At 39.7% G+C, this 27,651-nt stretch overlaps 1 protein-coding gene across 1 annotated transcript; it reads right to left on the bottom strand.

Annotated features, from left to right (window-relative positions):
* Window positions 1-585: 585 nt before the first annotated feature.
* GJB7 (gap junction protein beta 7) lies at window positions 586-12,425 on the bottom strand. The gene is made up of 2 exons (XM_003923288.3): window positions 12,228-12,425; window positions 586-2,578 (listed from the first exon to the last, which is right to left on the bottom strand). The coding sequence occupies exon 2, from the start codon at window positions 2,549-2,551 to the stop codon at window positions 1,745-1,747; it is 807 nt and encodes a 268-aa protein (XP_003923337.1). The 5' UTR covers window positions 2,552-2,578; window positions 12,228-12,425; the 3' UTR covers window positions 586-1,744.
* Window positions 12,426-27,651: the final 15,226 nt, after the last annotated feature.

The raw sequence follows: 27,651 nt of genomic DNA, 5'->3' as shown, positions 1-27,651 counted from the left end.
TCCACCAAAGCATCTTTGGCATCAAACTCATCCTCAGACTGAAAAAGTCCCTTGTTTCCATTCCAGTTCTGCATTCTGAAACCCTGTTTTTTAGATTCTGTGCCATGATCAGGGTCTCAAAAACTTTAAATCTCTTTAACCACCTATCATTGTCACACATACACAAAATTCATGGTTACTTGCATCCATGCAGGCTAGATGTTTTCATGTTAAATGATAAGTGCATGGTGGTAAGCTCAAGTCCAGCAGAGATCTGTGGTATAAATTGAAGAAAGGGGTAAACCACAAATTTCATCTTTCTCTCTGTTATCTAGAACACAGTCTTTAAGATAGAGATAATGACCACGTAGAGACCCAGATAACCTTCATTGTGCATGACTTGTAATGAGATTATATTCTAAAGAGGGCAAGCCATGGAAGATACAACATAATTGGTTTTCAGTTAAAATTACATTTTTATGCCCTGATTTTCTGTTAAATTCCCAAGGGAGAATAATTATTTCTGAGCTATCTTTACCAAGCACTGTTGCCAATCCTGTTCTAAAGTTTTCAGAACATGTTTTATTTCACAGAATAATCAAACCCACTGCAGTCTAGCAAAGATACCAATGACAGCCAAAGAGCATTACAAAATACCTTTATTTTTAGTCTTGAGAAATGTACATATGTTAGTATATTAAATCCAAAGGGAATGTATCTGTGAATTTCTAGACAAATATAGAAAAGTAAAGAAAGTTCTAGTCTTCAAAACAAGTGATGAACTTTTTAAACATTTTTGCATCACTGTCACAACATAGTACACATTTTACTATCTGTCCTAGAGGAGATATACTAGTAAATTATAGGCAAACTGTGACATACTATATAGTACATAGTGCATTCTTGGTTATGAAAGATTCAACAATATGAATATTTACAAAGTATTTCAATGTTTTTTGGTTAAATAGAAGAGTAATAATCGAGTGGGTGTGTTCTTTCTCTGTGGCCTCCAGTCCCTATCAATGTGTTGCCTTCTGGGGGACCTGTCTTCCCCTCTGACTCTAGAGTGCCCCTTTTGGATGTATACTGGTTCAGGCTTAATTGGGATACCTCCCAGTAATATTTGTACGTAATTTGGAGAGCACTGAAATGACAGCTCTTTCCTTTGCCCTAGTCCACTTGTATCCAAGGATCCCTGAACTGACAAGAGGCCTGGGCTCTGTGGCCTTTTCCCCAGATAGGGTCTTCCTGTTGAATGTGCCTCTGAGTGCCGCTAGCTGGCTGCTACCCCATCCCACAGTTTCTCCTTACAGAGATTGAGTAGGACAGGGAGTGTGGCCTTGGCTGCCACTTTGGGAAGATTGCCTGTTCCTTCATTTCAGCTTGGAGGCCATCACATTTGTCCGAAGTGTCACTTTTCATATTTTCTGGTTCATTGTGCACAAATTGTAATGAGACAGAAAAAAACAGAAAATTGACACAGGGTTTTTTCCTTTTTTTTCTACTTTTTTTTCCTAAGAAGTCTAAGCTTTTAAAAGAATCCTATTAGATTTCTCCATACTAATTTGCAACGAACTATTCTACAACAACTCATGTTATCTACCTACTGGAGAACCCTACGACAAAACAGTGATACCTCTGTCTAGTGCTCACAACTGACAGCATATTGACCATGTAAAAAAATTCCTCCCAAATGACACTAAGGCTGGCATGCTTTGTCTTCCAACTCAGCTTAGGCCTTGCTGAATAGGAATGCAGGTCTTCTTTAACCCTCTTGTGTGTCACCAGGTAGCTTTGCTTCAGGTAGTGGGAGTATGTTTATGGCCAAGCATGAATGATGATTCTGAAGTAGGGGAGGGGCCCCTCTCCTACCACATTCAACATATCTGAGGCTGTGGCACTCACACATCGAGGACTTGAGTTTTTTTGAATATTTTTGGAAACAGCACTTAATAAAGCACTTGAAAACCAAAAAGCTTAGTTCAGTGAAATTCAAGACAATAGACAAGCATGAGGTGATGACCAAGAAGAGGACGAAGATTGTCTTCTCAGTGGGTTTGGAGATGAAGCAGTCCACAGTGTTGGGACAAGGCTTCAGATCACACTTCATAAGGTAGGGAACACTAAAACCATCATATAGCTTATAAAATAAACCAAGGAAGCCAGTTTCAAAACTAGTTTTAACAATGAGGCTGATAAGGTAAGTGTACCATAGGCCCCCATCCGTTGTACCTGGGCTGACATAGAGTTTCTTTCTGTGCCTTTTCTCTCTACCCTCACGATAGGCTACGTGTAAAACCACCAGAAAGGAAGGTGTGGAGACCATGATCAGTTGTAAGGCCCAAAGTCTGACTTGGGAAATGGGGAAGAAGTTGTCAAAACACACATTTTCACAACCGGGCTGTCTACTGTTGCACTCAAACTCTTTCTGCTCATCTTTCCACACGTGCTTTGCTGCCACCACGTAGACCAGCAAACGGAAGACAAACATGACAGCCAGCCAAATCCGTCCAATCCCAGTGGAGTATTTATTTACTCCACTCAGGAGGTCTCTGAGGAACATCCAACTCATGACTTAGGCTCAAAAGAAGGCAAGACTCTGCAAAATAAAACCATTTCATCAGGATTCATTTATTTCTATTCTACAGATCATTTCTATTATTTGAAGGATTATGTAAGATAAATTACAATTTCTGCATTATAACAAGTCTGATGGTTTAGGGCTCTCTAAGAATCCCAAAGAATATGCTCTCTTACATATAAGGAGATGATAGAACTGGTCCATGAACATAATTAATCCCATGTCCACTTTAATTTGAGATTTGGTTGGTCGTCTATCTGCCCACTACCCCATTTTCAAACAATTCTGTGGTTGGCAAAATCTTTCTAGTTAATTGCTTCTCTCTAAAGATGGTTGGGTCGTATTACTGATATGGAGAGGATTAGATATGAATATCAAGGTGATCCTGGTATCTTGAGATGTCCTTCACATGCCACATTGTTGAAGCTGTAATCTCTACTCATTTTCTCTAATTTGTTAAAGCCCCTCCCAAGCCTTAAGGTTTATTCCCTGCCCCTACTTCCTCTTGGTTCCCATATCCCATATCAGCAGCTCAGCTTGCCACCAATTTGATAATGAAAAGTGAAGCTGTCCAATATGAACTTACTTAAACTCTGCTCCCTCACACTCCAGACTGACATATCCACACCCAATTTACCTTCTTTACCCAGTTTGGAAGGAGAGTCTCCCTCTTCTTGCCTTAAAATAATTATTCAAACTCTACATCCCATTCTTGATCTATCAGTTTTCCCTGTTCTGTATTCTGTGGTCTTCAACACCTGCTTCTCCTTTCTCTCAGCATAGAAATATGCTTAACTGTTGTCCAGTTTTAGTGTGGGAGAGGGAGAATCTCCATAGCTTATCTCACTGACAGTCTTCCTTCCTTTATCCCTCATTTCTACTTCCTCAACTGTTATTTACTCCTCAATTCATTGAGTCTAGTTTTTCTGCTCATCATCATACTTAACATTTATGCTAAAGTTAGCACTATCATGCAACTGCCAAATCTTCTGGACACTTGGATTTTATGTAATTTTCCTGTGACATTTGACACTGTTGCCTGCACTTGTGTTCTTTACCACTCTACCCTCTCTTCTTGTTGTTTCACTCCTCCTGATTCTTTCCTCTTCATTTTTATTGTACAGCTCTTAAGAGTTCTGTCCTTTGGTCCTTTGCTCTTTTCTTACTCTTCATGCTCTCCCTAGAAAATCCCACTCATCCCCATGGATGACTTCTGCTTTCAGCTTCCTGACTCTCCCTAAACCTACATAGCTCCCTGCCTCATGATCATCATCTAAATGTCTCACAAGAATTCTGAACTGGATACATCTACAACTGAATTTATTCTCTTCCTTGCCCTTCACATTCTTATTGAATGGCATTACCAACACCCAAGCTTCCCTCAGAAATCTCATATTCTTCCTAGACTCCTCTCTCATGACCCTTTTTTAATTGTCCACAAAGTTCTTCAGATTCTTCCTAAATATATCTCAAATCCATCTCCAGGTCATTGCTGAAATCTCTGTCATTCCTAAAACTCTCTCACTAGGTTCTGTTTCCAGTCTCATCATCTCCTCCCCTCCCCTTCTAGTACATTCATGATGCTATTTAATTCTCTTAAATTTCCTCCCATCTCTTGCTCTTTTCCCAATAAAAGCTAATAAGAATCTGGAGAGCCTTCTTTTTCATTTCAGTGACATTTTCTTTCTCGCACTGCCTGCTTCCATCTTATCATTGAACTCCATGGGATGGGCCTGATTCTTTGTTTTTTGGGCCCATAATATGCTCAGAACTCTGTTCTGTGATTTTGAGTTGATCTCTCAAAACCATTCTGAAAGGTGGTTTTTGGTTTGTTTGTTTGTTTGTTTGTTTTTTGTCTTTTTATCTTATGGTGATGGTGGTTTTATTCTTTCAAATGAAAAGGCAGACTCAGAAATGAAGCTGCTTTCTCGAGGTCAAAAAGTAAGATGCAAAGCAGGGCTCAAGTCTAATTTCCATTACCTGAGAGCATGGTTTCTCAACATTGGCACCATACACATTTTGGGTTGATGAATTCTTTGTTTCAGCAGCTGTCACGTGCATTGTAGAAAGTTTAGCAGTGTCTCTGGCCTCTAGCAGCTAGAAACCAGTAGCAAAACTCTTCCCCTACCACTTGTGACAACCAAAAATGTCTCCATATATTTCCAAATGTCCCCTGTACAGAGGAGACAAAATCTCCCTAGTTGAGAACCACTGCTTTAACTTTCTGCCGTAACCAGTAGACGTAGGTTAGAGCTCCAGGCCTGCCACTAATTTACCTTATAATTTCTTAGGTGAAAACCTTGCCTTTTCAGGTCCTGTTTCTTATTGCAATAATTAATATTCTTGTTTTCTGCATAGACTCGGCCAAAAGAAAATCACGGAAATGATGGCGTGAGGGGAACCAGGGAGTTAAGAAAACTGAGATGTTGTTCCAACAGCGCACACATCGGGAGCACAATGTGTTCTCCTACAGAGGAGGCCATATGGAGCAAGCCCACACGCTAGAGCCCTGAGAAGACAAATGAAGGCTAAGAGGTATTTTCAGGGAAAACAAAGCTACGTGTACATAATGCCCTATTCACCAGGAAATAAATACTTCAGTATCCTTGGTTTTTAGAACACAAACAAAATTGTATTAAATAAAAAGCATTCTTAAGCCTGCCGGAAAGGTTAATGTGTTTATGAATTATTAAAACAAAGCCCCAAAGATTAAAAAGGACAAAAAAAGAGATTATGTTTCCCTATCACATGTATCATTGGGCGTTTCTCCATATTACTCAAGAGGATATTTATGTAATGTTACAAAACATTTGAAAGTACCTTCTTGGGCGTTTTAGAGGTAGGAGAAAGGTAAGAGACTGTGTTGCTAAAGAAAGGCAATTTTAAAAAGTGATCTTTGAATAGAATCAGAGGATGATGCCATCAAATGTCAGGATTATGACTTTTATTTGATAAATGTCCATCCTATTTTCAATTTTTTTTTTTTGAGATGGAGTCTCACTTTATCGCTCAGTTTGGAGTACAGTGGTGTGATCTCGGCTCACTGCAAACTGTGCCTCCTGGGTTCAAGTGATTCTCCTGCCTCAGCCTCCTGAGTAGCTAGAATCATAGGCACCTGCCACTATGCCTGGCTAATTTTTGTATTTTTAGTAGAGACACGGTTTCAACATATTGGCCAGGCTGGTCTTGAACTCCTGACGTTGTGATCTGCCTGCCTTGGCTTCCCAAAGTGCTAGAATTACAGGCATGAGCCACTGCGCCCAACCCTTAATTTCAAATTTTTTTGCTGATGGAAAGACAATGGCATTTCTGGTGATGAAGTGACACTCTAATGTTAATTCACTTTAAATTTTTTGTTTGTTTTTTGAGACAGGGTCTGGCTCTGTCATCCAGGCTGGAGTGTAATGGTGTTGTCTCAACTCACTGTAACCTCCACCTCCTAAATTCAAGCGATTCTCCCACCTCAGCCTCCCAGGTTACTGGGACTACAGGCAAGTACCACCACACCCAGCTTATTTTCATGTTTTCAGTAGAGGCGGGGTTTCACCATGTTGACCAGGCTGGTCTTGAACTCTTGGCCTCAAGTGATTGGCCTGCCTTGGCCTCCCAAAGTGCTGGGATTACAGATGTGAGCCACCGTGCCTAGACTATTTATAATCTTTTAATTGTAATTTTAGTTTCTCTCCTTGTTTTTAATTTATCCCTTTTCTTAAGTTACCAAGCATCACTTCCAATTTTCTAAGAGTTCCTCTTAAATGTACCAGTTATCCTATAACTTTTAAATGTACCAATTATCCTATAACTTTCTTCTTTCTCTTAAGAAGCAAAGTTAACTTCACAGGAATTTAGATTGGAAAAGTCAATTAATCGAATATTTTCAGCAAAATATTCAATATTCTCAATATTAGGAATAATTTTGGAAAGTTGCAAATTTTCCCCATTTAATTTAAATTAAAATTGAGTGTGGGGAGAAGGTGCTGGAACAACTAGATTTCCACATGCAAAATAATGAAGTTGAACCCCTACCTCACACCATTTACAAATTAATTCATAATGGATCTATAACCTAAATATAAGAGCTGAAACTATAAAACCCTTAGAAGAAAATGTGGAGGCAAATCTTCATAATGTTGGATTTGGAAATGGATTCTTAGATATGACCCCCAAAGCATGAGCAACGACAAAAATAGATAAATTGGACTTCATCAAAATTAAAATTTTAATGCACCAAAGAACACTATCAAGAAAGTGAAACCACAACCTACAGAAACCAAGAAAATGTTTGCAAACAATATGTCTAATATGGGTGTAATATCTAGAATATGTAGAAACTACTAAAATTCAAAACAAAAAGAAACTGATTTTAAAATGGGCAAAAGACTTGAGTAGACATTTCTCCAAAGAAGATACACAGTGGGCAATAAGCACATGAAAAAAGTGTTCAACATTATTAGTAGGAAAAAGGAAATCAAAACTACAATGAGACACCACTTTGCACTTACTAGGATGACTATAACTTTAAAAACAAAACCACAAGTGTTGGTGAGAGAAACGTGGAGAAATTGGAACACTTTTACGTTGCTGGTGGGAATGTAAAATGTTGCAGTCACTGTGGAAAACAGTTTTGAAGTTCCTTAATAAGCTAAACATAGGATTACCATATGACCCAGCAATTCCACTCTTAGATATATACCCAAAAGAACTGAAAACAGAGACTCAAGTAGATCCATGTATTCAAATGTTCATTGCAGCATTATTCTCAATAGCCAACAGGTGAAAGCAACACAAGTGTCTGTCAACGGATGGATGGATAAATAAAATGTGGTTTGTACATGCATTACTCAAGTATAAAAAAGGATAACGTTCTGATACATGCAACAGAATAGATTAACCTGAAAGCCCTTATGTCAAGTGAAGGAAGCCAGTCACAAAAGGACAAGCATCATATGATTCCATTTATATGAAATATCTAGAATAGGCAAATTAATAGACACAGAAAGTAAATTAGAGATTACTAAGGGCTAAGGAAAGGAGAACGGAGAGTCATTGCTTAATTATTACAGAGTTTCTGTCTGGGGTAATGAAAGTTTTAGAAATAGATTGTAGTGATAGTTGTATGGCACTGTGATATAATTAATGCCACTGAATTATACACTTAAAACCCATTAAAATAGTAAATTTTATGTCATATATAGTTCACCACAATTTAAAAGTTCAAAAAAAAAAAAAAGTGAGTGAGAGGAAGCCTATTTAAAATATAAGGAGACTGGCCAGACACAGTGGCTCATGCCTGTAATTCCAGAACTTTGGGAGGCTGAGGCAAATCACCTGAGGTCAGGAGTTCAAGACCAGCCAGGCCAACATGGTGAAACCTTGTTTCCACTAAAAATACAAAAATTAGCTGGGCATGGTGGCAGGTCCCTGTAATCCCAGCTACTTGAGAGGCTGAGGCAGGAGAATTGCTTGAACCTGGGAGGTGGAGGTTGCAGTGAGATCATGCCACTGCACTCCAGCCTGGGCAACAGAGTGAAACTCCATTTCAAAAACAAAAACAAAAAACACCACCACCACCAACAACAAAAATAAATGTGATTATGTATACTTAAGGTATACAACATGATATTATGGGATACATGGGGGCCTATATAAGCTGAACATTTAAAGAGAACTCTTTAGGGAGTAGAGATAGGGACAAAAGAAAGGACAACAAAATATTAATAATGCTTTTGTGCATTACCAATATTTTTTACATTAAGAGTATATAAAATTAAATATGAAAAAAAATAAGCCTAATAAACACTATGAAATCAGAGACCTACCACTCTTTCCTATGTGTATATTTGGTTCAACAATTGAAGAAAGCTGTTTATAGAATAATGTTTACAAAGCCAGCCAATTAACAAACATCTGTTATAAAATCATATAGTGAATCCTTTTAAATCTTTCTTGCCTCTCCATATATGTCAATGACTCCCAAATTATGTATCTCCAGTGCAGACCTCTCATCTCTGACTTTCAGCTGCCTTCTTGTCGTCTCCACTAGGATGTCATCTCATAAACTTAAAATATTCAAAAGTGAAATCTTGCCGGTACTTTCTTCACTTTCTTTCTCACATCCAAAGCACTGATCCTTCTCAGTGTTCTCTGCCTCAGTAAACTGCAACACCATCTGCCCAAGTGTTGAGGCCAGAAACTTGGAACTCATTCTTCATCCTTCTCTCTGCCTCAAACCCCACATCCAGTCTATATTCAAGGCCAAAGTTTTTATCTTTGAAATACATACCAAAACTTTTCAGTCTTTTCATCTGCACTTCCACCACTCTAATCCAAGCCACCTTTGTCTCCTGCCTGGAACACCACAATAGCTTCCTGTAACTCCTTTTCTCATTCTTGCCCCCTCCAACCCATTATCCGTTCTATAGCCAGATTAACTTTTAAAATGGAGACTATATATTCTCATTTCTCTGCCCTACCATGGCTTTCTACTGCATAGAGGGTAGAGGAAAGGCCAAACATTTACCTGGACAACAGAAGCCTGTGTAGTTGTGTCCTTGCCTGCATCTCTAACCTCATCTTGCATATCTCCAAAGGATACTGGACTCCAAACATACTTTCCTTGTTTCAGTTTCTCCTTTAGACACTGCATACTTTCTGTTCCTCAATCCTGCAATACTCTCTTCCCCTTAACCTGAATCAGAGTTGCTTCCCTGGACCCCACCAATCTAAATTAGGTCTTCCTTGGTATTCTTATTCATTATGTTGGCACTTTTCCTTCATACCACTTGTAAGTTGTAATCATAAACTTGTTTACGTGATTAACATCTGTACAGATCACATGTGCTTTAAGAGAAGGAACTAGAGTTGCCAGACCAAACAAATAAAAATGTAGAATTCTAAGGAAAATTTGAATTTCAGATACTACACATGACAATTGTTTGATTCTCATTACACCAATTTACAAGCAACCTTCTGAGTAATGATTTTCTTGCTTAAATTGTTTATGCTGTGCAAGAAAGTCCTCCTGAGATTATATGCAAGAGTTCCAGTTCCTGGAGATGCATTTTATAAATCAGGCTCTCTAGGCTTGGCTCATGTGGATGAATCACTTAGAATAGATTAAACTTTGAGTAGGCAATACAACTGACTTTCTGAACTTTTGGAACTGAGTGCCAGTTTCAACTGTGGTGACACTGTTGAGACCCCTGTTGGGCAGCCCGCTTTTTCTCTTATTGCAGGATTGAGCTTTGCCACACCAGCAACTTCTCCCCCAACACAGAAGGCTCTACCTCCTGCGAGGTTCAGGCAATGTCAAGCTGGGCTCTGGGAGGAAAACAGGCAAGGCCACCCTGCATAAATACTGTCCAAAAATCCCTTGCACTGCTGGGAGCCAGAGAGCTGCTTCATAATCCCCCAAAAGTGCTGTTTTGGAACTTGTGTTTCAGGAGCACTACATTTCCAATTGCCTTGCAGACTGCCAGCAACACTCCCTAAAAAAATTCATCAACCTTCATAGCCAGCTCCTTTCAACTCTTAGTAACAATTATACTCATCCTTGGGCACTTGACCATTTCTTCAGATTTTCACAGCATCTCATCCAATGCTTACCTCCATCCTCAGTAGGGGGCAGGATGCATGGTACAACTTTCAATTTAGCGATGGAAAAACTGAAACCCAGAGAGGTAGGAGACTTATCCAACACTTCCAATAATTCAGTAGCAAATCCAGCAGTAGAAGAACCCACGTTGTGCATGGCTAATCTCTACTCTCTCCTGAGTGCTGGACTCTCTGGTCCATTCATAACTCTGTTCTACCTTGCACACAAATCATTTGACCCCTAAAGAAAAGTGTTTCCTCTCATGGACATCGTTCCACCTCTGGGTCCTGTTGTGCCTGCTGACACTAGCAAACTCTTTAATTCCCTGTTTGAATACAAGGCAATTTTATTTTTGAACATGGCCTATTTGGAAACTGTTTCCCAAACTAAAACAGTGTTTCCCAAACCCAGGATCTGTGGCCCCCTGAGGGTTTGTTGTATATTCTCAAGTGTCTACAAGAAGTTTTATGTATGTTGTTACCCCTAAGCTTTTAAAAAAACAAACACAGAAGCCAGGCACGGGGGCTCATGCCTGTAATCCCAGCACTTTGGGAGGCTGAGGAGGGCGGATCACAAGGTCAACAGATTGAGACCATCCTGGCCAACATGGTGAAACCCCATCTCTACTAAAAATACAAAAAAAATTAGCTGGGTGTGGTGGTGTGTGCCTGTAGTCTCAGCTACTTGGGAGGCTGAGGCAGGAGAATCGCTTGAACCCAGAAGGCAGAGGTTGCAGTAAGCCAAGATTGAGCCACTGCATTTCAGCCTGGCGACAGAGGGAGACCCCATCTCAAACAAGCAAACAAACACACACACACAGAAAAGCAAAAAAGTTGAATGACCAGCTCATATTTCAGGACTGCCAGAGGATTTCAGCACTGTGCACTTATATTTATGAGTGTTCAGCAAACTACACAGCACTCAGGCCCAATACAGTCCACCACCTGTTTTGTAAATAACACTTTTTAAGACCCAGCCATGCCTAGATGTTTACTGTTGTTGATGGCTGCTTTCATGCTAGAACTGCAGTGTTGAGTAGTTGCGACAGAGACAGTATGGCCCTCAAAACCTAACATATTTATTATCTGGCCCTTTGCACAAAACATTTGCATTGTACTTAAAATCATACTGAAACCAAGTACCAGAACTTTAATTATCTAGGCCTATGAGAAACAACACATAATGGGTATGCTCAAGGGAAAGCCAAATAAATGAAGCCACAAGGGGTAGATGTACAACAGGAATGAAGCCTGCTATTAGTTTAATTGGAGACAAAAGGTAGCCAACAAGCCGTCAGCTGGCCCACAGAACAGGTGAGCCCAGCTTCAAAGAATCAGGCTTCTATAGTCAGTAGCTGGTTCTCTCAATGAGTAGTGATTTAGATTCAGCAAAATGGTATCTTTTGTCTGCTAAACTTTAATTATTTTAATTGCGTTGGTTTCATAATGTTCAATTTTTATTTTGTAAATATAGATACATAAGAGCCATAAATCTACATGTAGTTTTAGGTTTTATACATGTAAATAATTGTATGTTAAAAAAATAATTTTCAACACTGGGAATCCATGAAATACTGAGTAGAAAGAACAGTGCCCACATAGGCCAACACATGTGCATACACACCACTTGCAAGGTTTTTAAATTTCCTGTATCAGCATTGCCATTTTTAGAGAATCTCCTATTACAAACAGTGCTATAGGTGTCCTCCATCCACACAGAAAATGTCCCTAGAAGGTCCTGGACTGCTCCTCTGTGCCTCTCCTTGCTGTTCATTCACACCAGCCCTCACACTCTTTGCTCAGGCTTGGCATTCTTTCTTGGCTACAGCATCTGAAAGCCTGAGAGTCAACCACGCATGCCACATAGGCAGTCTTATTTCGTGGCAGCTTATCCAGAAAGAGCACATGTGATGCAGCACAAAATTGGATGGCAGTATGACGAGGTTTGCAGTAATTTAGATAACTTCTCTCACTGAAACTTTTTTAAAAGAAGTAATAACTACCCAATTATAAGAAGTGCAATTTTCCCATTAAATAGACAAATCCTGTCATAAGAGAAATAAGCTTAACTTACCTCTTGACACGGATGTGGAGATTAAGAAGAGATCCAGTCAGTTGCTCATTTGATTTAAAAAAGCATGAGTTGATTATATTGTTTCCCTGAGAGCAAACTAGTGCTTTAAGCCCAGGAAAATGGTTTCCAAGGTAGTGTAAGCCAAACAGGTGTAACCTGATCATTTGTTTTGGCTCATAACTTAGATGAGAATTCTTGGGTCTCTGCTGTTTTCAATATATATTGAAAGAGAACTGAAACTGGAAAAAATCCAAAGTCACTCTCTATACACACAGTTCATTGAATATTCCTTTGTATAAAACCTTGCTATCATTCACACAAAGAAGCTGGAACAATGAGAATGTGTTTCATCTCTTTAAATGACTTTCCAACATTTTATCAAAAGCTATCTACAAAAATTCAATGAGCAAAATAACAAGTTAATTTATGTTTGATGAGCTTAATTTAACTTCACTTCACATGTCCTGTTCTTGGAAGTCCAGAAAGTAAAAGGGCATAGTTTTTATTTTCATATTTTTAGTAAATGTATACTATTATTAAAAAAACTAATAGTATAGCAGTAGAGAGAAAAGTAAAAATCACTTTCCCAACCCCAGAAATCATTGATAACAGACATTTTCTGTATATATAAAAAACAGATGAGATAGAGATTTAAAGTACTTTATCCTTTTATGGAACCATTTCTAGGCATGAGATCATCTAAAATTAAAGATATGTAGAAATGAAAACAAAATGATTTCCTCTTGGAATGAGAATAGCTTAGAAAGAGAATTTTACAGTTGGAAATGTTTTAGATGGCATGAAATTGAACACCTTCATTCCTTCATTTTAGAGATGAGAAAACATAACCACAGGGAGTAGCCCGCATTAGTTCTCAGAGCCAGCATGAAAAGCATAGAAAGGAGCTGGAAATGAAACGCACATCTCAGAGTTTTTTTCTTCAAGTTATGATATCCACATCCGCAAACCATGTGAGTTTCAGTGCAGTTCTCTCTGGTTGCTCTTCACATTCACATCCCTTGGAATTATTCCATATGTCCATATATGCAATCCAAAATCCAAAGAAGAATGCAGTTTATTTTTTTAATCATCAATCTATATTAATTAGTTATGTTACTGGGCAATTACTAGATAAATTTTTTCCATATTCAATAAAGCATATGTTGCTTCTTTTTCTGGGTTTTTGTTTTATTTTTGTTTTTGTTGTTTTCACAGAGATCTCAGGATTCCAGAATATCGATCCAGTTCCCAGTTCCCAAAGTGCTATAATCATCATAAGATCCCAAAATCTTGTCTCTGGAATTGCTCATCCCCTTCAGTTTCCACTCCTTTGTTTATTATTAGCACTCATTAGACTTTATCCATGACCTTAAAACATCACCTGTTTGTACTAAGACACCTTCCGCTAGGAGCAGCTGGGCTGAGGACGTTTGTTGTGCCACAACCTTGAAGGTGACTGTACTGAAGCCCTGGCACTGATGATTCAGAGAATCCCAGCCTTCTGAAAATGTCACCACTAACCCAAATAAAGGTAGCATGCAAGAATCCAGTATGACAGAGGTGTAATTTTCCAGACAAAGATCCCTTCAGAATCTTGCAGTATCTCACACAGAAGCTGGAAGAAGGAGAAATTACCAGGGGATGGGGGCAATCAGAAGAGGCTCTATAGAGAGCAGGATACAAGTTGAATCTTTATGGAAAGAGAGGCATTAACATGGACATATTATGGATACAGTGCCTCTGCTACACTTTTGACAAAGGGATTTAATTCTTCCGCCTCCATCTTTGGTTTGGAAGAAACAAATATAATAATGACCACAGAAAGAGCGGAGTATTGTAATAGAAAATAACACCATATTGAAGTCAAAAGGCTAAAGGTAAAGCGAAATAAGAAAGGCAGAACTGGAGAAAGGATAAAATAAATATAATAAGCCTTGTTCTTCTCTGCTCCTTTTGGATTTTGATTTTAATAGCTGCCTCTTCAGTGTGAGTATGTGGCCTTGCAAGATAATCAGCAAGTGCACAGCCCAGAACAGTTGAAGGCAGTATAAGCCAGAGCTTTAATTACTGGTGTGTCCCTTCTGGATGAAATACACAAGGGTGGGGGCTGCAAGAAGACACATCTAAGTGATCACTCCATTAAGAAAGACCATGGAGTTGTGTTGAATGCAGATGCCATATGAGAAAAACATGGTCAAGATTCTAAGCATTAGCACCAGAGCTGGCTGCAGCGATGGAAGTCATAAGTACTCCTATGCGCTGGGAACCATCACACATGTAGAACTGTGCTTTGAACTTGACCTTTATTTCTCAGCAGTATCCCTCCCAAGAGAAGCCAGGGATTCTGGTCTTTTTTGCACTGGTTAAAGGGAGTTGGAGCACTGTGTTTTGTTCTGGCCTGAATAGGGCCTTTGACAAACTCAAGTAGATCTAAAAAGACAGTGACCAGGGTGATGAAGACATCTCTAACTGTGCCATAGAAAGAAGGATTATAGTAACTTGAAATGTTTCACCTGGAGAGGCAAGGTACAATGGAGTTACTTATCAGAATTTGGTGTCATTTTTAGTTCCAGGTTTGTTTGTTTTCCCCTCAGTGATATTCCATAGACTCTGAGTTCAAACAAACTGGGCTTGGAATCCCGGACTTATTCCTTACTTGACTTTGTGGCCTTGCTCAGGATGTTTCACTTCTTCTGAACTTCCATTTCCTTGTCTGCAAAATGGGAAAAGCATTTATAATGGTTAAATGAAACAACAACTGCTCAATGGATGAGAGCTATCATGATCAACCCAAGCAACACTGACCTTGGGTTGTATAATTTCCTGGCCAAAAAAAAAAAAAAAAAAAAAAAAATGGCAGAAGAAATGAGAGAAATATGCATTGATTTGGGGGGAAAAACAACTACCTTTTGTTCTGGTCATCAACACACTTATGTGAGGAGGGCTGCCTCCACATCTCAGCACAATTACCTTTTGGTACAAATTGGAACATAAGATACCTACATGAGGAAGGAAGTACCTGGCAATTTTCAGTTATGCCAGTAGCAGGAGATGATTATAGCATCTAGAGCAATTCCGGGAATGCAATAAGCATTGCTTAGTAATGATTGACATTTGTGACATCAACTCTGTCAAGTGACACGTGTTTTTGAGGTTTCCTCTTCAGGGAGGAATAGGGTGAAGGGCTCTGTGCCTTCAGCTGCTGCCTCTTCTGGTGCCGTAGTTGGTTCACCCATCTTCTGATGGATGTAGGAAATAATTGAAAGAAAATATTCCGTAAGTACAGAATATCTGAGGGGCATAGAAATGGTCACATTTTAGCACCATTTCTATATCTAAAGTGAGTTTTCAACCTTTTTCAAATGAATATGTGAGTTCTGTCTTCTTGATTTTAATCACAGTTCATTCCTGCCTGGCAGCCCAGTGGCATGAAGGGCCTTGCGCCACACCACGGCTGACTGTCAGCAGAGCCACCGCTCTGGTGGTCCCAGCCAGATACCGTGACTCCTCCCAGTAATTGAAAGGGCTCACATTTTCAATATTTTTACTTAAAGCATTAAATATTTTATAAGCAATTTCCATGTCCAAGAAATATTTTGAGATATTATTTTTCCCAAGAAAGAAGAACTCACATATTACCTCACATCAATTTAGCTGCCACTGCCTCAGACCTTTCAGGGTTTGACAGAGCTCTAAGTTGATGCATGCATGTGCCTCTAGCCCTAATTTTCTTGTCGAGTCTACAAATAAAAAGCCATATTTCACTCTTCAGCATTTTGTGGATCTTAAGAAAACAAGTGTGCCGTATCAGAAAACATTTAGAGGCAACTTGTGTATTTGCTGTATACACATTACGACAGTTATAGTCATGTGACAGATAAGTCTGGGATTTTATCTTGCTCCTTCCTTATTTGAGTTTGCTTTAAAAAAATAACAGTGTGTGCACATGGATGTTAATGCAGGTGCTGGGAAACCAACAACAAACTGATCTCCACCAACTTTTGCCAAATAAACAATTCTTAACCACTTACATACCCCTAAGAAGAATCCTATTTTAAGGGTTAAATTTTACTTTATTTATTTATTTGGAGATGGAGTCTCACTCTGTTGCCCAGGCTGAAGTGTAGTGGCATGGTCTTGGCTCACTGCAACCTCTGCCTCCCAGGTTCAAGCAGTTCTCCTGCCTCAACCTCCCAAGTAGCTGGGATTACAGGGACCTGCCACCATGCCCGGCTAATTTTTTGTATTTTTAGTAGAGACTGAGTTTCACCATGCTAGCCATGCTGATCTTGAACTTCTGATCTTGTGATCACCCCTCATCGGCATCCCAAAGTGCTGGGATTACAGGTATGAATCACTGTACCCAACCAAGAGTTAAATTTTATATAGAGTCATAAACACAGGCAATAGAATCTTATTCTAGAAAATTTATATAAATCCTTATACTTTAAATGTAACCTGGAGATTACTATATGAAACATAAATATGTACATAAGTAATGATCTCCCATCTAGAGTGATTGGAATAGACTCATTGCAACTATAATTTCATTATGTCCTCAGGAATTGTTGGCCTAATTATCTGGCAATAATGTGAAAGTATTGGGTAACAGCGTCTGACAGGCAATAGGTATTTGATGAATGTTAGTTTGATTTAAGGTTAAAGGGGCAAAGTATTAAATAATATTACAAGTGTACTGGACTGAAGACTTGGAGGGAAAGAGAGAAAGGATTTGGGGAATAAATAATAGTGCTCTTTTGTTCCTCCCCTCGGGAAGTCCTACTGATATGAGACTATTAGGGGAAGGGGTTTGATGTGGAACTGAATCTCTCCAAGATCATATGTATGCATTTATATAGAGGGAAAAGACTTAACCCTCTTTTCTTGGTCTGTGATTATTTCAGAACCCACATTCTCAATTAGCTAACTCTTTGCTGGGGGTGATCTTTAATAATATTTAAATACAAGGTAGATTTACCCTGAAGCTGATGAAGTTAAGCTTCACGGCTCCTGCAAGGCCCTAGGAAGGGCCTGGGCAGTATGCTCTCATAGTAACATGTTTCTGTAAAATCTGCAAATACATTTTAACCACAATCCACCAAAACAGCTGTCTCTTTCTACTCTAATTTCTCCTTCATTGCACTTCCCCTCCTATCAGATAGAGTTGGAGAGGCCACAGGACCCAACTAAGGGTTTGAGTAAGCTAATTTGGGCTTAGTTTTGATTTAGTGAGGTGTATTTGTGTGGTTCACATTCATTCATGTTTACAGTTGATTTATGGCTAAGTGTTATGGTATAGGGGTGGCTTTCAAGATTCATCGTACTTCCCACTCTGCTGATTCACCCAATGTTGTAACCAAAGGAGCAGAGATCAATGTCTCATTGCAATTTGAATGTGTCCAGTGATACCCAGCATTAAAAGGATGTGAGCTTGGAGGAGAAATATATCAAGGCAGATTTTAGTCTGTGGAAAAATCTTCCAAATATGGAGAAACTTAATGGAAGTTTTCCCCAAATTGTTCGTTCCCAGTGTAAATATTATTAGTAGAAAGTAATCAGGAAAAAATGTGATGATCAGAAAGTAATACATTAAAAATTATTAATAATAAAAAGCACTTTTTAAACAACTATGTTAAAGAAATGTCTGAATTATCTTTGTTGAGTCTCTAGAGAAAATTTAACAAAGTTATTGTCACATGAAAAGGCAATTGAATATACAGACAATGGAAGTTCCTTAAGGAATTGAGTCTAGAAGATGATAGAAACATTTCTAGGCTTCCACAAATGATTATGGTGTGCTGAGGCAAGAGCTTCTGGGAGGATGAGTACTGAGTGAGCAGTGCTTCTCACTCCACCTGGACAGGCAGGGTCAGGGCAGATGAGGAGACTCGGTTTGAAGACTTAAGGATTTTGTGGAAACAGTCCACTCAACCCTAGAATGCAGGGCCATCTTTCTCTTTGGTTTTCTTATGATGATTCTCCAGAGAAGGGCATGTCTTGGACAAGGGGAGGAGATAAAGAGTGCTTGAACAACTCTGTCACCAGAATCAAAGAGGTTTTGATCAATCAAAAGTAAGAAAGTGTTCTGGTCCTTGAAAGCAGGAATTGGCTGGAGTCAGAGACAGAATCAAAGGGAATGGAGGGGTCTCCTCCCATTGGCTATGACAGATTCACGGCCAATCAATCCTCTATTTGAGAACAACCAGAGCAGCTAATACAACACAAAAACAAAACAAAGTTAAATTGTCTGAAGGTGTCAGAGAGCCACCAATGTAACCAGGAATTGTGGAACCAAGATCACTGAGAGAGAAAATTCACTGATGCCAACCCAATAACCTCTATTTCCCTCAGGTATTCACTGATACAGAAGCAGCACAGGCTGAAGAGGAGAACAAAGAGGAAAATCAATACTGTCAGGTTGAGGACTGAAGCTGAGCTATTGGCATCTCTTGGTGCTAGTGAGTTAAAATTAGTCTTCAGAGTTTGCCAACCTAGAGAAGTCCTGGTATACACCCCAGAATTTCAGTAAGGCAAATGAGAAATCAAAGGGCTGAAATCCAACTCTAAATCACATGGAGTCCTTATTAGATAAAGATGATATGTTCCTATTCTGTGTCTCAGAATCTAAAAACAAACAAAAGAAGTCTCAAAAGGAAAACTGTTATCTAGAAAGAACTTCTATAGTGTTAAATACATAATATCAGCAATTTAATCAAAAACATAGAAATAGACTCACCCCTCACTTGCCACTGACGACCTGTCTCACTGCGCCCACACCTCATTGCCAGCCCACAGAAATGCTTCAATTACCCGTAGTCTTTTGCCAGATGAGACCTGTGTCCAGGCTACTGGCCCCTTATCTCACTCGTGATTTTGCCAAAGATGTAAAATTTGGTGCAGATTCTGAGCTTTATTGCTTCAAGGTGTAAACTTTTTAGTGGATGCTGTAGCTGTTACAATAGAACCAGAAACAGTCATTGATCAACCAGGGAAGTTCTAAAGTAACAAAAGATGGTGAGACTGTTGCAAAGTCAATTAATGTAAAGGATAAGTATAAACAAATATTAGAGCTAAACTTGTCAAAGATGTTGCTAATACCACAAATGAAGAAGCTGAGGATGCCACCACCACTGCTATTGTACTGGCGTGCTCTTTTGACAAGGAAGGCTTTGAAAAGATTAACAAAAGTGCTAATCCTGTAGGATACTAGATATCAATGGAGATGAATAATGAACTAATAAATGCATCAATATGAAGAATTGTAAAACCTAAAATTAAAAAGAACTAAAATGTGGTGATAGAAGTAAAAAAGTCAGTTCCCAAGGGAGGGAATGACTAGTGAGTGGGAGAAGACATGTCGGGGATGCCCGTGATATTCCAGTTCCTATTTTGGATATTGATTACCTGAGTATGTTCACTTGTAAAAATCCATCAAGCTGTAGACTTAGAATTTGTATGCTTTTCTATTCATATGTCATACTTCAGTTAAACAAAAAGTTTACTTAAGAAAATGGAGGTGGTCAAGGCAAAGACGTAAGTTCCAGCACCAGTTTATACCTGAAGTATGTTATTGCAAATAAATGCAACAACAGTATTAAATAACTATTTTAACGAAAGAACATAATTTCTCACAAGCATACAATCCAACTGTCCTCTTGCCTTGATTCACGCAGTTTCCATTATTACATACCTGCTGCCACTTTGCCTTATTTTATCAGACATTCATGGGCAAATGGCAGAGCATTCTTTACCTGCCTGCCTACTCAAATTGTATTGATCAAATCTCTACTTTCTTCAGGAAAAAGATGTGTAATATATGATATTTATGAGCCATGCCTGAAAGAGACAGGGTATTCCTAGTTGCTTGGAGTAAGTGGTAAAGGTTTAGTGACCTGAAACAGAAATACGGTGAGCATCTTGTTCAGATTTAAAAAACCCAAAAGTCCTGTTACCATGTGAGACTGTCCTCTCCTGCAGATTTCAGCCTTTTCACTGTGCATTTTTAACAACTTCTATTATTAATCAAGAAAAGCACTTAGCTTGTCATTGGGTTACCTTAATTTGGCACATTCACAGCTCTGCTGTGAATAAAACAATGACTGTAATCTACAAATAACCATGCCTGTGTGCCATCTGTTGTATAACAACTTCTAAATGATTTGAGGAAACCTCACAAGTTTTCAAATGAATCAAGGAACAGGAGAAGAAAGGGGATAAAAACATAGACAAAAATAAAAGAAAAGGAATTCTTCCTATTCATTGAACTTAAGACTTTTTAGTTTTATTTGAGGCATTATGGGACACCCTTTTAGGACCATTATAGTAAAGGACTTTATTATAGCTTATGCATCTAAATAATTAAATTATTTTTTAATGCCCTAAAAGGATGAAGTTAAAAATAGAGTTTTAGTCTCCCCCAAATTTCTGTATTTCTTGTAAGTCTTGTGAAGTACCCTCTTGGGATAAATGTTACTGTATTCAAATAAAATTGCCCCATTCCTAATCCATAAAGATTTATTATTAACTCTAATAGTATTCAAATCTCAACCATCTGAAATGGTGGTTATGTCTGTTTTGCTTGAAACTTCATTAGGTCAGAAATTTAAATCTTGAGAGAATTTTCTTGAGTTAAAATATCACACATCACTCTCCCCAAAGTAGAAACTAGGTAATAAAAATAAATTATGTCTTATTTGGCACATGGAAAAGGAAAGCAACTACCTTATCAGTATTTTTCAAAGTGGGGTTTGAGGAACAGCAGCAGCACCTCACAACTTTTTTCTGTTGCCCAGCCTGGAGCACAGTGATGCCTGGCTAATTTTTTGTATTTTTAGTAGAGAGGGGGTTTCACTGTGTTAGCCAGGATGGTCTCGATCTCCTGACATTCTGATCCACCTGCCTCAGCCTCCCAAAATGTTAGGATTACAGGCGTTAGCCACCATGCCCCACCAGAACATTTTAAAAATGGGCCGGGCATGGTGGTGTAGTCCCAGCTACTCAGGAGACTGAGGTGGGAGGATCGCTTGAGCCCAGGAATCTGGGCTGTAGTATGCTATGCTGATCGGGTGTCCGCACTAAGTTTGGCAACAATATGGTGACCTTCCAGGAGCCAGGGACCACCAGGTTGCCTAAGGAGGGGTGAACCAGCCCAGATCAGAAACGGAGCAGGTCAAAACTCCTGTGCTGATCAGTAGTGGCATCTTGCCTATGAATAGCCACTGCACTCCAGCCTGGGCAACATGGCAAGACCCCATCTCTTAAAAAAAAAATTTTTTTTAACCCGGAAATTCCCAGGCCCACTCCAGACCTACAGAATCAATCTGTGTTTTAATAAGATTCTCCAGGTGATTCTAATGCATGCTCAAGTTTGAGAACTCCTCATGTAGGATAATGCTGAGGGGATGTGGCTGTTTTGGACCAATTGACAAGTCTTCAGAAGCACTAAGAAATCTTGTGAGTTATTATCTGTTAAGCTCTGGGCCATCTCCCTAAATAACTATACATTTCATAAGGTACTGCTTTTTTTTTATCTACATTAAAGTTGTTTTATTTCACAGGCATTGTGTGGTGAGTAGCAATTTCTAGTACAACCTCAATGTTTCCATGCTTTTCTAGTATCTGGGTAAATATGAGGCCATTAGAACATGGATACTGGCATTTCACTGACTTACTTGTTTCTCCCTGCAATCTTTAGGACCTTAGCCCTCCCTGCCCAAGGATGTGGCTAGTTACAAAAGATCTGCAACAAAGCCTCACATGGGCCCCTCTCTAATTCAGAGGGCTCCCCTATTTTCCCTCCTTTCTGGGAAGTGAGGTTGAGCAAGGTAGAAGAGTAAGAAGAAGGATGACTTTAGGGGTTTGTTTGTGTTTTCATTGAGTTATGGGATGAAGTTTATGAAGTTCATGAAGAAGTAACAGACCTGTGCCTCCGTACCTAGAGAAAAGTTGTTTCTGTAGCCCTGGGTGCTATGGAAAGAAGCTACAGAATTTCTTAGGATATGGATAGAGGCTGTAGACCCATCCTGACCAGTTCCACTCCCCTTCACTTGGCCCTCTTTGACATTATCTCACTCTCACCCTCATTCTGGGAATGGCACCCCACCTCCTTCCTTAGCATCTCCCTAGTCTACTCAACATTTCTTCAATTACTATTTCTAGAACTCTTCAATATATCTAGGAATCCAACTGCAAACAAAACATATGCATCCAGGAACGGAGCTTTCATGGAGCTCCATGGAGCTTTCCTGGAGCATCCACGCCTTCGCAGAACTGACATTCTAATAGAGAGACAATAAAGAAGTGAATAATGTGATGTCAGGTAATGATAAACTTTTTTTAAAGTCTCTCAGAAATCTCTCATGTGCACTCAGAGAGGCTAGATCTCTCATGTATGCTCAGAGCAAAATAGCCCCACCTATCTTTCCACTCTGGCCCCCTCATTTAATTAGCCAACATTGGAAGAAGTTATCTCTTTTCCACAAAAATGTGGCAAAAGTACCACTCAGTGGAAAAAGAGCTGTTTTGTGGATGCTGCTTTTCAGAAGCATACTCCTTGACCCCTTGTGTGAAGTGGGCCTCTGTTGATTTCATCTTCCTAGCATCTGTCTCCCAACCCAGCCACTGGGGAACTGCACCTCCACAATTACGATAATACGACCTTAACCCTGGGCTGTCCTGCAATGGTATCTTTCCTCCTGTTCAAAGCAATTTGTCCTGAAAAATGGCGCATAACCCCAACAAGGCCAAAAGAGTTGTTCTATGATATTTGATGTATGGATGATGAGAAAAGCTCCCTTTCAACTTGGATGCATTGTAACAGGACAGAAGCCTGGACCCACCAGGAGGGATGTACCCAATATATGAAATCTGTGTATTTATGAAACAGAGCAGAGGCCAGTAGTGGCTCACACCTATAATCCCAGCACTTTGGAAGGCCAAGGCAGGTGGATCACCTGAGGTCAGGAGTTTAAGACCAGCCTGGTCAACATAGCAAAACCCATCTTTACTAAAAATACCAAAAAAATTAGCAGGGCGTGGTGGGGCATGCCTATAGTTACTATTGCTTGGGAGGCTGAGGCACGAGAATCACTGGAACCCAGGAGGTGGTGATTGCAGTGAGCCGAGATCACACCACTGTACTCTAGCCTGGGTGACAGCCTACATCTCAAAAAAAAAAAAAAAAAAAAAAAAAAAAAAAAAAGAAAGAAAAGAAAAGAAAAAAGAAAAAAGCAGAATGGAGACATGAGACTAGACATTCCTGTTGACATGTATGGATGTCCCATATCTCACTGCTGAAATCTATTCCCTTCGTAGACATAAGGTAATATAATTCCTTTTGAACTTGAGTTAGTTTCCATCGTTTCTTTCATTTGCAACTGAAATAACAGGTGTGTGCTGTGTCCTCAAGACCCTATATTCAGCAAAGACTCTCTTCCGCTTCTTCCTGCTCACCATTCCTTTAGGGCAGGCATCCCCAAACTTTTTACACAGGGGGGCAGTTCACTGTCCCTCAGACCGTTGGAGGGCCGCCACATACTGTGCTCCTCTCACTGACCACCAATGAAAGAGGTGCCCCTTCCTGAAGTGCGGCGGGGGGCCAGATAAATGGCCTCAGGGGGCCGCATGTGGCCCGCGGGCCCATAGTTTGGGGATGCCTGCTTTAGGGGGTCAGATTTTTGTTTTCAGTTGGCCAAGGAACAAGAAATCTTGCTGTTTTCTATTCTTCCATATGCATGAGCTGATGCACAAATCTCTTCCCTCCCAATTAAAAAGAAAGAACCTCCTTTCCTAACAACTCCTACAGCAGACACTAGACATGTTGAATGGGTGGAAGCAGAAGCTGCTGCCTCCATATGCCCAATCTCTGCAAAAGCTCAGGATTGTCCTGCTCTACTCCTTTCCTCGTAAAATTATTTCAGTTTCTTCGTTTTTTCTTTTTTTGCATAGCTCCAGTTCTTCTCCAAAAGTCAGCTCCTAGAGACCAAGCAGGGCTGAGCTGTGGGTGTGATGCCTCCCCTGATTATCCTTGTGAAGGATAAGTAGGAGTAAGGCAAAGGGCAGGGGCAGGAAAAGACTGTTCCACCAGGGAGTGTGAAGCTGAAGAGTGACGTGATTAGATGTGTATTTTAGAAAGGAGGACAACAGCTTATAGAGGAGCCTGGCTGGTGGCAAGCAGATGGAATGTTAATCTTCTTAATCATCTTGACTCCTTTGGATTTCAAGACTCTCCTCTTCTGATCGTCCTCACTCTATTCTCACCATTTCTTCTCAAACCCTTTCGTGGTCTCCTCTGCTCTACTCATTCCCTAAACGTGGATGCATATGAGCCTTCCTGGACTGGCCCCATTTGTTTCTCTAATGTCATTTTCTCCTATTCTCCATTTTATTATCCATTTTTTAGCCATAAGCAACACACCACAGTATTTGGCTTCATGCTTTGAGGTTTGTGTTCATTTTGTCTCCTTTGCCCTGGAACATCCTTTTTATTTTCCTTGCCTTGGTTTTTACTTTGATTGTGATTCGCGGCTCAGTTATCAGCCACATACCATCCTTTGTGGTATATCCAGGCCAAGCGATATATAATTCTCTGTGTTTCTATGGAACCTTGTCCAAATCACTTTATATTGAAATTATCTGGCTGGGCACAGTGGCTCATGCCTGTAATCCCAGCACTTTGGGAGGCTGAGGTGGGCAGATTACTTCAGATCAGGAGTTTGAGACCAGCCTGGCCAACATGGTGAGCCCCTGTCTCTACTAAAAATACCAAAAAAAAAAAAAAAAAAAAAAAAAAATTAGCTGGGCATAGTGGCACATGCCTATAGTTCCAGCTACTCGAGAGGCTGAGGTCCAAGAATTGCTTGAGCCTGGGAGGCAGAGATTGCAGTGAGCTGAGATCATGCCACTGCACTTCAGCCTGGGCAACAAAGTGAGACCCTGTCTCAAAAACCAAACAAAACAAGAAATTATTTGTTTTATATTTGTCTCCCTCATTAATTTTTTTGCTTTTTGAGATTGAGTTTTACTCTTGTTGCCCAAGCTGGAGTGCAATGGTGCAATCTTGGCTCACTGCAACCTCTGCCTCCCAGGTTCAAACGATTTTCCTGCCTTAGCCTCCCGAACAGATGGGATTACAGGTGCGCGCCACCACGCCTGGCTGATTTTTTGTATTTTTTGTAGAGTATGGGGTTTCACTGTGTTAGCCAGGCTGGTCTTGAACTCCTGACCTCAGGTGAACTGCCTGCCTCAGCCTCCCAAAGTACTGGAATTACAGGCATGAGCCGCTGTGCCAAGCCTTCCTCACTAATATTTAAGAGTTTGAAGGGCAAAGATTATGTCTTAATCATCTTTGAATTCCTGGTGCCCAAGAAATCATGTGGCACACTGAATGCACCAAAAATTTTCTTGCTAACCTGAGCCTAACTACACTGATAAGAAACAGGCTTTTTTCAAAAGACAAACAGAATAAAAATGTTTTCACTTCATATCACTTTTAAGGTACTCTGAGACGTTAAATAATGTAGAATAAGTTATTATTATTTCCAGTATTTCAAAATGTGAGAGAAATAAATACAAAATGACCTGACATAAAAAGTATTTAAAACAGTTCTGCTAACATTATTTGGAAGAAAAATGGTAATGAAATGTGACCCTCTAACAATATCAGTTCCCCATTCATTTTTTTTTTGTATTAATTTATGTCTCATACCATTTGATAGATTTCATTTTCTCCCTAGGTCAGACATTCCTGTGATGGCAGACAACTACATAATTTTCAAAAATAGCAAGATGTTTGTCCTCTTACAAGCACCACTAGAAAACAGACCACTCCTTAAGCTACCAGGCAAATACTCTTTGATTCCAAGGAATTCACAATGAAGGGCATATTGTCAGTTATCTATTGGCAACCTAATGCTGCACAACAACCAACTGAACCTCAGTGTGGCAAACAAAACTGCATATATTTAAGTTCATGAATCTGCAGAGTTCAGCTGATCTGGGCAGGCCTGACTGACCTCACTCAAGGAGTACACACCTGTCTGGTCAATCCAGAGTGGCCTCAGTTGGAATGATTAGGGTCACTTGGTTTTGCTCTGCATGTTTTTCATCTCCAGTAGGCTAGCTAGAGTATGTTTACCAGTTCAGGTACATTTCCAGCTTATTTTGTTTCACATTTGCTAATATATCAGCAAAAATAAATCACAACGGTGACACCCCAGAGTCAGAGCGGGAGAGCATGGATGAGGTGGGGGGACAGGGAGGGTGAAGAATTAGAAAGATTTTTGCAAATTACCACAATATGTTTAATTTTTTTATTTATCAACTAATAATTCATTCAAGGGAGTCAGATATCCTTGGCCCCCACTGATTATATCAACTACTTCGGCTTGGCTTTCTGCTAGGAAAAGAGCAAGTACCAGCATTTATGTTATTTTTTAAAAAAGAAGACCTGCATTTGATAAAATACCAGTAATGTATGACTTTTATTAAATATTATCATTCAACTATTATTGCCTGAATTTTAAAAAGCACTAGTGTCATCAGTGATCCCTTGAGAAGGCTCCCAGACCACCAGTATTGTTCCCAGAGCACACTTTCGGAACCCCAGATTAAAACAGACCATTCATTGTCCCTTTGAATGTGTGTTCACACAGGTTAATCTTTGCTTAATGCAATCCCTTCAAATATAAAAATCTCCTGGAAATATTATTAAATATTGATGGCCCTGCTCAAAATTAAGATTACAAAAGCTGAATCAGATTGGCATCACTCTTCAAAGTAATTTTTTTTTTTTTTTTTTTTTTGAGATGGAGGTTCACTCTTGTTACCCAGGTTGGAGTGCCATGGCACGATCTCGGCTCACCGCAACCTCTGCCTCCTGGGTTCAGGCGATTCTCCTGCCTCAGCCTCCTGAGTAGCTGGGATTACAGGCACGTGCCACCACACCCAGCTAATGTTTTGTATTTTTAGTAGAGACGGGGTTTCACCATGTTGACCAGGATGGTCTCGATCTCTTGACCTCGTGATCCACCCGCCTCAGCCTCCCAAAGTGCTGGGATTACAGGCTTGAGCCACCGCGCCCGGCCTCAAAGTAATTTCTTAAACGCATAAAATGGAATGAATTATAAACAAAAATGACTAAACATGTCATATCATTCACATTATATTCATATCCATGAAATAGGCAAGGTCTTCAGGCTTTTCTCTGTTATCTTTACCTAGAGCTTGTGCTCTTTTCTTACACATCCTTTTTTATTTATTATTATTGTTTGTTTAGTCTAAACACATTCAAAATGGAAACTCAAAGAATACTTTCCACCTGAAACAATTAAACTAGATTCTACTCACACATAATGCTTAACACATTACAGCAATAAAGATGGCAATCCATTGTCTTCTATACCTACTAAAGCCAAGATGGTAAACC

This window comes from Saimiri boliviensis, chromosome 4, assembly GCF_048565385.1.
Source record: "Saimiri boliviensis isolate mSaiBol1 chromosome 4, mSaiBol1.pri, whole genome shotgun sequence".
NCBI lineage: Eukaryota > Metazoa > Chordata > Mammalia > Primates > Cebidae > Saimiri > Saimiri boliviensis.
This window is presented reverse-complemented; position numbering and strand designations above follow the sequence as displayed.